The 12,250-nt window shown below is 45.1% G+C and overlaps 1 protein-coding gene across 2 annotated transcripts in view; it reads right to left on the bottom strand.

The window, feature by feature from the left end:
• Positions 1–12,250, bottom strand: part of LOC106570076 (RNA-binding motif, single-stranded-interacting protein 3) — a 357,318-nt gene that overhangs the window by 75,397 nt on the left and 269,671 nt on the right. For both annotated transcript variants that reach the window (XM_082961094.1, XM_014142038.3), the window contains 2 exons: positions 11,407–11,564; positions 7,458–7,537 (listed from right to left, as the gene is read on the bottom strand). In XM_082961094.1, the coding sequence (XP_082817220.1) occupies positions 7,458–7,537; positions 11,407–11,564 (238 nt within the window). The remainder of the gene's footprint in view (positions 1–7,457; positions 7,538–11,406; positions 11,565–12,250) is intronic.

Below are 12,250 nucleotides of genomic sequence, written 5' to 3'. Positions count from 1 at the left end.
ATTGCAGAACAATGCCAGGTCAACCTACATCCCACATACATCAAACACGTGCTTATGTACATCCCTTAGATTGTCTGACACTGCTTTGCAATCCAGAAGCACAAACCTCCATCCTGCTCAGCTCTGTAACGTGTTAAGTACAATCTATCGCCAGAAGAGAAAATTGGACATCAGACAGGCCGCTTATTAGCCAGGGGAGTGTGGGAGGGATCTGAGAAATTAACATGGATTACTCAAGTATGACTGACAGTTTCAGAAGGGCTTTTATGACTTACCAAGTGATTTGGGACATCCCTGAATTCAGCGAGGGATGTTTAATACTGTGCGCTGTCTCTGCTATATCTTGGCATCAGAGCGCCTTGGCTGAGGCTGGTCGGACGGCTAGGGAGGGAGCTTTGCCTGCAGCCCCGGCGGGCCAGGCCCCATTGTTCTGCTAAGAATGATGGGATTTGTAGTTCGGCCAACATCGGGCCAACATTCTGACTGTCTATTGGCCCCGGTTGCGCTTTTGGAGAGGGAGGAGAGGGAGGCTTGCCAGGGGTAGCCCCTGGTTCTCTGGCATCTGGTGGGTCTGCGGTGGGCGAGTGGGTATGGAGGCTTCACCAAACCAAAGGCCTGGGTGTCATCGGAATCCCTCACGAACAAGAGAAGTAAATCAGAGAAAATTGGGGAGTAGGAAAGGATTTTCCAAATGCAACCACATTCATATGTGGAGATGTTTAACATGGGAAAGCACTGCTGTTGCATGGGAAAGCACTGCTGTTGCATGGGAAAGCACTGCTGTTGCATGGGAAAGCACTGCTGTTGCATGGGAAAGCACTGCTGTTGCATGGGAAAGCACTGCTACCTGCAGTCGTCGGGAGGAACACAGATTTAGTCGTCAGTTGTTTGGTATAAAAGATACAGTAAGGGAAAAAAGTATTTGATCCCCTGCTGATTTTGTACGTTTGCCCACTGACAAAGAAATCATCAGTCTATAATTTTAATGGTAGGTTTATTTGAACAGTGAGAGACAGAATAACAACAAAAAAATCCTGAAAAACGCATGTAAAAAATGTTATAAAATGATTTGCATTTTAATGAGGGAAACAAGTATTTGACCCCTCTGCAAAACATAACTTAGTACTTGGTGGTAAAACCCTTGTTGGCAATCACAGAGGTCAGACGTTTCTTGTAGTTGGCCACCAGGTTTGCACACATCTCAGGAGGGATTTTGTCCCACTCCTCTTTGCAGATCTTCTCCAAGTCATTAAGGTTTCGAGGCTGACGTTTGGCAACTCGAACCTTCAGCTCCCTCCACAGATTTTCTATGGGATTAAGGTCTGGAGACTGGCTAGGCCACTCCAGGACCTTAATGTGCTTCTTCTTGAGCCACTCCTTTGTTGCCTTGGCCGTGTGTTTTGGGTCATTGTCATGCTGGAATACCCATCCACGACCCATTTTCAATGCCCTGGCTGAGGGAAGGAGGTTCTCACCCAAGGTTTGACGGTACATGGCCCTGTCCATCGTCCCTTTGATGCAGTGAAAGCATAATGTTTCCACCTCCTTGTTTGACGGTGGGTATGGTGTTCTTGGGGTCATAGGCAGCATTCCTCCTCCTCCAAACACGGCGAGTTCAGTTGATGCCAAAGAGCTCCATTTTGGTCTCATCTGACCACAACACTTTCACCCAGTTGTCCTCTGAATCATTCAGATGTTAATTGGCAAACTTCAGACGGGCATGTATATGTGCTTTCTTGAGCAGGGGGACCTTGCGGGTGCTGCAGCATTTCAATCCTTCACTCCCTTTAAGAGTGTGCTCCTAATCTCAGCTCGTTACCTGTATAAAAGACACCTGGGAGCCAGAAATCTTTCTCATTGAGAGGGGGTCAAATACTTATTTCCCTCATTAAAATGCAAATCAATTTATAACATTTTTAACATGAGTTTTTCTGGATTTTTTTGTTGTTATTCTGTCTCTCACTGTTCAAATAAACCTACCATTAAAATTATAGACTGATGATTTCTTTGTCAGTGGGCAAACGTACAAAATCAGCAGGGGATCAAATACTTTTTTTCCCTCACTGTACATAGAGAGATACATCCAAGAGAGAGCCTGGGAGGACACTGTGGTTTGCAGAGGAATAATGAAAACAGACAGAGGGGATGGAAAAGGACTGTGAGAAAGAGGAGCAGGAAAGGGCAAGTACATTTTGCATGTTTCCGTTTGGGTTCTGTCTCCCAGGACCATCACCACTTCCTGATGTGATTTCCATAATTTATAGAGCTTCTATTGGGCAATTGGAGCTGACTTTCAACCGTGCAGCCATGTTGGCTCTACACTCAGAAAAGACAAGAACAAAGGGAGATAAAGGATGAAGGGATAAAGCGAGATTTATAATCAGTCTGGACTTGATCTTGGTTTGTCTGTATCCATGTGACTACGGAAGTTATCATCGAGCAATGTCAGTCTTAGCAACTCCTTTTTCTTCTTTTATTCCCAAAATAAATCTAGAAACACCCTCACTGTGCTGATCAAGCAAAGCAAGCTGTCATTTGACTGTTCCCTACGACGCTCCAATTCCAAGAACAAAGAGCAACAATAGGTTGAAGTAGCATTGTATTTTTAATCGAATCAGTTCATTCTTCTTGCTGACACGAGATGAGCAGTATGAGATCTGTCCACCTGCCAGAATGGAACGAGGTGTAATGCATCTTCATTTTGAAACGGGTGTCAATGATAAGCCGTTTGAATGCATTGCATGAGAAGGACCTAATCGGATTGGCTCGCACCGCTAGGAGGATGAAATCATTTTCATCTGCTCTGCCTCTGACTTTCCAAATGCTCTTGTTCACCCCCGTAAATCACAATGCATCTACAGTTCCAGTGGGAAGTTTACATACACCTTAGCCAAATACATTTTCACTCAGTTTTTCACAATTCCTGACATTTAATCCTCGTAAAAATTCCCTGTCTTATTAGTTAGGATCACCACTTTATTTTAAGAATGTGAAATGTCAGAATAATAGTAGAGAGAATGATTTATTTCAGCTTTTATTTCTTTCTGACCCACATTCCAAGTGGGTGAGAAGCTTACATACACTCAATTAGTATTTGGTAACATTGCCTTTATATTGTTTAACTTAGGTCAAACATTTCGAGTAGCCTTCCACAAGCTTCCCACAAGAAGTTGGGTGAATTTTGGCCCATTCCTCCTAAAACAGCTGGTGTAACTGAGTCAGGTTTGTAGGCCTCCTTGCTCGCACACGTTTTTTTCCGTTCTGCCCACAAATGTTCTATGGGATTGAGGTCAGGGCTTTGTGATGGCCACTCCAATACCTTGACTTTGTTGTCCTTAAGCTATTTTGCCACAACTTATGCTTGCGGTCATTGTCCATTTGGAAATGTTTACTTCCTGACTGATGTCTTGAGATGTTGCTTCAATATATCCACATAATTTTCATCCCTCATCTATTTTGTGAAGTGCACCAGGCCCTCCTGGCAGCAAAGCATCCCCTCAACATGATGCTGCCACCCCCATGCTTCACGTTTGGGATGGTGTTCTTCAGCTTGTAAGCCTCCCCTTTTTCCTCCAAACATAACAATAGTCTTTATGGCCAAACAGTTATTTTTTTGTTTCATCAGACCAGAGGACATTTCTCCAAAAAGTACAATCTTTGTCCCCATGTGCAGTTGCAAACCATAGTCCGGCTTTTTTATGGCGGTTTTGAAGCAGTGGCTTCTTCCTTGCTGAGCGGCCTTTCAGGTTATGTCGATAGAGGACTCGTTTTACTATGGATATAAATACTTTTGTACCTGTTTCCTCCAGCATCTTCACAAGGTCCTTTGCTGTTGTTCTGGGATTGATTTGCACTTTTCGCACCAAAGTACGTTCATCTCTAGGAGACAGAACGTGTCTCCTTCCTGAGCGGTATGACGGCTGCGTGGTCCCATGGTGTTTATACTTGCGTACTATTGTTTGTACAGATGAACGTGGTACCGTCAGGTGTTTGGAAATTGCTCCCAAGGATGAACCAGACTTGTGGAGGTCTACAAAAAAAAATCTGAGTTCTTGGCTGATTTCTTTTGATTTTCTCATGATGTCAAGCAAGGAGGCACTGAGTTTAAATGTACACCTCCAATTGACTCAAATTATGTCAATTAGCCTATCAGAAGCTTCTAAAGCCATGACATCATTTTCTGGAATTTTCCAAGCTTTTTAAAGGCACAGTCAACTTAGTGTATGTAAACTTCGGACCCACTGGAAATGTGATACAGTGAATTATAAGTGAAATAATCTGTCTGTAAACAATTGTTGGAAAATTACTTGTGTCATGCACAAAGTAGATGTCCTAACCGACTTGCCAAAACTATAGTTTGTTAACAAGAAATTTGTGGAGTGGTTGAAAAACGAGTTTTAATGACTCCAACCTCAGTGTATGTAAACTTCCAACTTCAACTGTATATTGGGTCTCACTCTCACTATGTTCTACAACTTTAGCGACATTTCAAAAAAAAAAACTTTTGTTTACACTAAACAGAAACTGAAAAACAAGGGTGTTGTTTTCATAAACTATCCTTCAAACTAGCTCTCCTGCGAGCATGTGTGAGGGTGTGTGTGTGTGCGTGTGTATGTGTTTTGAGTTGAGTTGAACGGGAGCGTTGACTGCCGCATTGCACAGAATACCTAAACAGCTGTGGTCCCCATTCGGAGCGATTGATCATGTTGATCAAACAAGGGGAGAGCTGACTGCTCCAATCCACATCTCATCTCACACACAGGATTTAGCAACACATAGGAAAATAAATTAATCAGTATGGTAAAAGTTTAGTATCACCTTATTGAATTGAAATAAAACGAGCTAACGTCACTTTGTTCGAAAATATTTAGTAACTAGTGTAGTTACTGTGTAGTTAGGTAACATTTGCTTTGTTTTCCTATATGGTAACTGTACAACTTAATGTACAGTATATGACCTCCTTCTGCATTTCATATGTGCAATGTCATTCCCTGCGTCTGCACCACACATCTCCAGCTCTGTACTTGCCTTATCTTGGAATCACGGACTTCCTGCCCATGTGGCAACCTGCTTATTTCCCTATGGCCCCTTGACATTAACTGATGATCTGTAGCTGACTTCCGGATATTTACTTCCTCCTATGGGACACAGGGTGACAATTCTATATCCTCTCACACCTGAGTAGAAAAGCCATAACTGGTGGCGGTGCCCGTGCCCCATCTCTCTATCTGACTAAATATGATGGAGTGGCCAAGCAGGCAATTCAGAGGCTTGTCAAAATGTCGGCCAGAGGGAACTCTAGCAAGCTGAGGACATTGAGAGAGGACTGTGTACCTTGTGTTTCTGGGTTGTGTTAAATGGTGATATGAAAGAAAAAGGAGGTCATTAGCATTATGTAGATGCTGACACTGCACATTCAGGTCAGGATGAGGGGTTTTGTGTGTGTGTGTGTGTGTGTGTGTGTGTGTGTGTGTGTGTGTGTGTGTGTGTGTGTGTGTGTGTGTGTGTGTGTGTGTGTGTGGTGTGTGTGTGTGTGTGTGTGCACACGCATGTGTGGGCGAGTGCGTGCGTGTGTGAGTGACTGTCTTGGGTACAGTGTGAGAAGGCTAGTCACGTCCGTCTGACACACACACGCACACACACACACACACACATACACTAGGCTAGCATGCTGAGCATGTGTTGAGGGGCACCGGGGGGAGCCCCTGAGCTGTCAGAACAGGATTGATGCAGAGGCTGCCCTGAATAGCAACAGGCTCAGGGGAAATACTAGCAGCACCACGACACAACAGTTACAAAAAGTTACACTGTGGCCTTCACAACACGCTACACTAAGCTAACGCTAGGCTACGCTATCGCTAGGCTATGCTAGTGCTGTGGCCTTCATAAAACCGCTAGGCTACGCTACGCTGTGGGCCTCACAGAACACAACACCATGCTACGCTATGCTAATGCTACGCTAGTGCTGTGGCCTTCACAGGCCTGAGGAGGAGGATCTACTTTGCCTCACAAAAGAGGCCAGGCGCTCTGAGCTCTGCTCTCTGGGGACCTGCAGCCTGAACATTTGAGTTTGATGTTTAGAAGCATGTTGTTGAGGGATCTCTGTTTGGCAGACAGTGTCAACATGGACAAGGTTTTGATAGAAAAAGACAGTACATTTCAATCTCTATACACAGAGAGGCACAGACTATAGGGAAAGAGGGATACCTAGTCAGTTGTCCAACTGAATGTATTCAACTGAAATGTGTCTTCCGCATTTAACCCAACCCCTCTGAATCAGAGAGGTGCGGCGTGCTGCCTTAATCAACATCCACGTCTTCGGCGCCCAGGGAACAGTGCTTTGCTCAGGGGTAGAACGACAGATATTTATCTTGTCAGCTCAGGGATTTGATCCAGCAACCTTCCGGTTACTGGCTCTAACCACTAGGCTACCTGCCACCCCATACTGTAGCTAACAAGGTAAACACAACAGTGACTGGATGAATCAGTCTATCAATAGCACCAGTGTCCAAGGGAAATTAGCTCTTATCAACAACAATAACAAAATTAGACGTTGTAATCAAACGTCACTGTGCAAGAGGAGACCATCAAATTACAGCAATTTAACCGAACACTTCAGATTATGACAATTTCAATTTGATTACGTTTTATGACATACAAAGACTGATTTCTAGCTGATCGCTGAAAATCTTGTCCGTTGGCACTTTTCCTTAGAATCTATAAACCATAATAGTTTCCCCCCAAGCACCTGGGAGGGGACACTTAAAGGGGAAGGTCAGTGTGATACTATCACTTTAAAGGTTTCCCATTACATCCCAGCCCAATATACGCCCATGCCTTTAATGGCTAGTGGGATAGCCTATGCAGTGGGCTCAGTGGATTACGAGCAATTGAAAAAATGGGGACAGTACTGTAATGGACTATATTCTAAGGGCAGTCCATGCTGTGTCCCCGTGGAAACCCTCTTGCACTCAGCTCCCTTTTGAAATGAACAGGGGTCTTAGTGCACCACTGCACCTGGCCTGAAAACTGCTGAGGCAGCCCACTCTTGTATTCCCTCTCCTTTCTCTCTCTCACTCCCTCTCTCTGGGTCCCGTTGGCAGGTTGGCTGCAGGAAAGGCAGCTCTTAAGTAGATTTCGGAGCAGCAGAGGCCCGCAGTGTGAATATTAAGAGCGCTTCGGCTTCCCTAGAAGCTCCTGAGTCAGACAGTCGGCGATAGCCAGGCAGGCCCTTTTTGAATGGGAGGAGAGTACTAGCAAGAGAGCTAGCGACAACGCTCCGTGTCGGAAGTGCAATTGTACACAATCTATCAAGGAGTGGAAAGCTGAAATTAACATAACTGAATGGGGACGGAGTGTTTCGGAGGTAGGGAGAGTGGGTTTCTCTGTGAAAATGAGTGATTTTCAGGTGGGAGGATGTGAGAGGAATGTTTAAGCAGAGAGGGAAGTCTTCTTACCTGGAATGCCTGGTGGGGTTTTCAGGTATTTCCCATTGAAATGCTGTATCACCACTTCACATTTCTCCGTGGACTCCATCCTGTAGCAAAAAGAAAAGGACATGGATAGATTAATACAACAGGGGGCATTACACATGATGAAGACATAAAACCTGCTATAAAACATACAATACAGTCCTTTCACATCTACATTTGACATTTTAGTCATTTAGCAGACGCTCTAATCCAGAAGTGTAGTCAGGACATATATTTTCGTTGTGTCACACGTCGTAGCCTAGGTATCTGTTCTTTAACCAGGCAGTATACATTGCATTCGGAAAGTATTCAGACCCCTTGCCTTATTCCACATTTTGTTACATTACAACCTTATTCTAAAATGGATTAAATCGTTTTTTTTCGTTATCAATCTACACACAATACCCCATAATGACAAAGCAAAAACAGGTTTTTAGAAATGTTTGCAAATGTATTCAAACTTACACTTAAATATCACATTTACATAAGAATTTCAGACCCTTTTACTCAGTACTTTGTTGAAGCACCTTTGGCAGCGATAACAGCATTGAGTCTTCTTGGTTATGATGCTACAAGCTTGGCACACCTATATTTGGGGAGTTTCTCCCATTCTTCTCTGCAGATCCTCTCATGCTCTGTCAGGTTGGATGGGGAGCGTCGCTGCACAGCTATTTTCAGGTCTCTCCAGAGATGTTCGATCGGGGTTCAAGTATGGGCTCTGACTGGGCCACTCAAGGTCCATTCAGAGACCAGAGAATCTTGTGTCTCATTGTCTGAGAGTCCTTTAGGTTCCATTTGGCAAACTCCAAGCGGGTTGTCTTTTACTGAGGAGTGGCTTCCGTCTGGCAACTCTACCATAAAGGCCTGATTGGTTGAAGCTGCAGAGATGTTTGTCCATCTGGAAGGTTCTCCCATCTCCACAGAGGAATTCTGGAGCTCTGAAGAGTGACCGTCGGGTTCTTGGTCACCTCCCTGACCAAGGCCCTTCTCCCCCGATTACTCAGTTTGGCTGTGCAGCCAGCTGAGTTCTAGGAAGAGTCTTGGTGGTTATAAACTTCATCCATTTAAGAATGATGGAGGACACTGTGTTCTTGGGGACCTTCAATGCTGTTGGTACCCTTCCCCAGATCTGTACCTCGACACAATCCTGTCTCGGAGCTCTACAGACAATTGCTTTGACCACATGGCTTGGTTTTTGCTCTGACATGCACTGTCAACGGTGGAACCTTATATAGACAAGTATTTGCCTTCACAAATCATGTCCAAACAAATTAATTTACCACAGGTGGACTCCAAGTTGTAGAAACATCTCAAGGATGATCAATGGAAACAGGATGCACCTGAGCTCAATTTCAAGTCTCATAGAAAAGGGTCTGAATACTTATGTAAATAAGGTATCTGTTTTTTATTTGTAATACATTTTATACCTTTTTTTGTCATTATGGGGTATTGTGTATAGATTGTTATTTTATTGAATACATTTTAGAATAAGGCTGTAACATACAAAATGTGGAAAAAGGGAAGGGGTCTGAATACTTTCCCAATGCACTGTATAGCCTACTCAAGTGCCTTACCCGAATACAACTATTACAAATAATGAATACCTAAAGCATAACATATACTATATATAGTATAGTACGTTTAAGTATGCATGGAACATTTTCTATGTTGAACCAATTTAGATTCGAGGCCCTATGACAACACGTATTGTTTTCCTTGGCTCACAGCTGAGTGCTTACAGCATGTGGCTTAGTCATTTTATGACGAGGCAAATTGAGGAAGTACACCCGTGATTTACAGTGATATCCGAATTCTCCTGGGCTAATTGAGGAAAGTGCGTGGAGCGAGCCGTAATGGGACATGAGAGACTGGAGAGAGTGCTGACTGCCTGCGTGTCATGGAACAGGAAGGGTGGAGTTACGAAGGGAGGGGAGTCACAACTGTGACTCATCTCATGTACAGAGAACAAAGTAAGATCATATTAAACCCTCGCCTCCCTCCCTTCCTTCCTTCCTCCGCCCGACTCAGACCACTGATCAACTAAATATGTACGTACCAGGAAGGGGTCTATGATCTATCTCTCACTCTATATCACTTACTAGCTTACCCTTCCCCTGTATCATCCTCCATCCTTTACTTTCTGTCATGCTCTCTCGTACTTCTCTTTTTCTGTTTCATCCTTCTTTTCTTTTCTTTCTCTCTCCCTTTTCTTTCACCCTCTTTTCCATACCCATCGACCTCTCTTCTTTACCCTCCATATTTGTCATATGCCTTTCTTTCTGTCATCCATCTCTTTTCCTCCCATTCCCCTCCTCTTACCTATTTTTTACTCTCCATCTTTCTCACCTGTCTTTCTTTCTCATCTGTCTTCATCCCTGTTACCCTCCCCCCTCGCTCTCTCTCTGGCAGTGGGTCCTGTAGTGTAAGTGGATCAGGTCCCTCTGTCTCATTGAGGCAGTATGAGTCAACGGAGCCCTTTTCAGAGTGACTGGCCTTGAACGGCCTGCCATGCACACATTCACCTACCGCTGCTGCCAGTGATCCAATGGGGCGCACACGTCCCAGACACACACACTAACACAATTACACACACTCTCAGTTCAGCCCCTCCCTCCTTCTATTCACAATGATAGAGAGGCCCCAGATGAGAGGAAAGAATCTGCATAGAGCAGAGGTAACCTCTCTCTTTTACGCAATTCTAAATAAACCCATCGCCCTACCATAGGCACTGTGTGGACTTGAATTTACTTTATACTATATGCAATATGGTAATGAACTTCTGTCACAAGTGAAACTAGTGGTTGATTTGTAATTGGGAAAATGTATCCCTCCTGTGAGCAATTGGATCAGACCCAGACTGATAACTACTCTTTACTACCTACTCTGTTTCTCTCCATCCTCTTTCTCTACCTCTTTCCGTTCTCTTTCTCCCTCCCTCTATTAAAACCTGTTCTCTCTCTCTTTTCTACCTTTTTATCATTCTTTCTCTCATCTCCCTTCTTCCCCCCCTTTATCTCTTTCAGGTCTGATGAGCTCCCGACAGCCACCCGTCCTCTTCCTGGGTGCTCTGCCTCTGCTCTGCTCGGCGTGAAGCAGGGAGCCCTGCATGATGGCTAAAGACATCAGGTGGTCTTGTCCACAGTGATTAGCGGCGAAGCCCCCAGTAATGGGCTCTGATAACAGTAATGGAGGAGTGCAGAAACACTTAGCATGGTTTACTCTCTCTAATGCCCCTCTGTCCCTCAACATCTGTGGACTAGAGGCTGGGGCCTTCTATCTCAACACCCAATGAGTCTAAAATGGATGGGACCGTATGGGACTATTTAGTGCACCGCTTTAGACCAGAGCCCAGGGAATATATGAACTATGTAGGTGGTAGGGTACCATTTCGGACGCACCCTTGCCTCTCTCTTTCTCTTTCTGTTTCTCCCCATTTGAACAGGTGGCCTGTGACAGCCGTGTGTGTACGTTCGTGCGTGTATACGTCCATGTTAGTCTGTGGGAGTCTGCCTGCCTGTCCTTCTGTAACCCGCTGTAATAGAGTGGGGAATAGGAGTGGACTGCAGCACGGGCTGAATAAGAGAATTCCCTGCAAGATGGTGTTGTTGTTCTCATCAACACCTTCCTCTGGGTAAACAAGCCGGGAGTGTTGTTGTGTTGTGTTGGGGGGGGGGGGGGATGAGAGCAGTGTGGAGGATGAGGAGGACGTAAATGACTTTGAAGGGATAGCAGGGTCAACTCTCAAGTTTTTACAGGAGGAAAATATAGCCTCAAACAGCTGGATGCTATGCAGACAGAAGTATGTACAACGTGTGTATGTGTGTGTCTTTTTCTCTCTCCCACACGCATCCAAACCCACAGGCGGGCAGGCGGGCACTACCCTTCAGGCTTCCTAACACTTGTCAAGGGAGTGCGTGCGCTCCAGCAGGTATACCTGGCGAAGCCGACCCCTCTGCTGACCCCGTTGGCGTCCCGCAGTATCCGCGTGGAGATGACGTGACCGAAGGGCTTCAGCATGTTCTCCAGCTCCTGCTCATCCATGGACACCGGCAGGTTGGAGATGTACAGGTTAGTAGGGTCCTGCTCCTGTTGCTGTGGAGGGAGAGCGCGATTCAGATTTAGATTCCTGAAAAACGTGATTGTCTCAACATTTGGTAATTCGGCGTAAGGATGATACAGCAACAACGATACACAAGAACAGATACACAGAGAGCGAGAGAGAGAGAGAGAGAGAGAGAGAGAGAGAGAGCGAGAGACAGAGACAGAGAGAGAGAGACAGAGAGAGACAGAGAGAGAGAGAGAGAGAGAGAGAGAGAGAGAGAGAGAGAGACAGAGAGAGAGAGAGAGAGAGAGAGAGAGAGAGAGAGAGAGAGACAGAGAGAGAGAGAGACAGAGAGAGAGAGAGAGCGAGAGACAGAGACAGAGAGAGAGAGACAGAGAGAGACAGAGAGAGACAGAGAGAGACAGAGAGAGAGAGAGAGAGAGAGAGAGAGAGAGAGAGAGACAGAGACAGAGAGAGAGAGAGACAGAGAAAGAATGCGTTAGTTATGCTTTAAATATGTACAACCAGTGCCTTGCGAGCTGTCACGAAACAACTTTCGTCACAGGCAACTCTGTGTGAACTCAGATACAGCTTGGTCTCCGCGATGATGACAATCACATTCACACACGCAGTCAGAGCACGCTTTGCTATGCTTGTCTATGCGCGCAGTGTGCGTGGTCACGCATACTGTATCTGTGCGATGGAATCTGTGTATGTGGGTAATACTGTATGTGTG

The sequence above is a fragment of the Salmo salar genome, chromosome 14 (assembly GCF_965601325.2).
Source record: "Salmo salar chromosome 14, fSalSal1, whole genome shotgun sequence".
NCBI lineage: Eukaryota > Metazoa > Chordata > Actinopteri > Salmoniformes > Salmonidae > Salmo > Salmo salar.
Note: the sequence above shows the minus strand (reverse complement) of the source record. Positions and strands in the feature narration are given on the sequence as shown.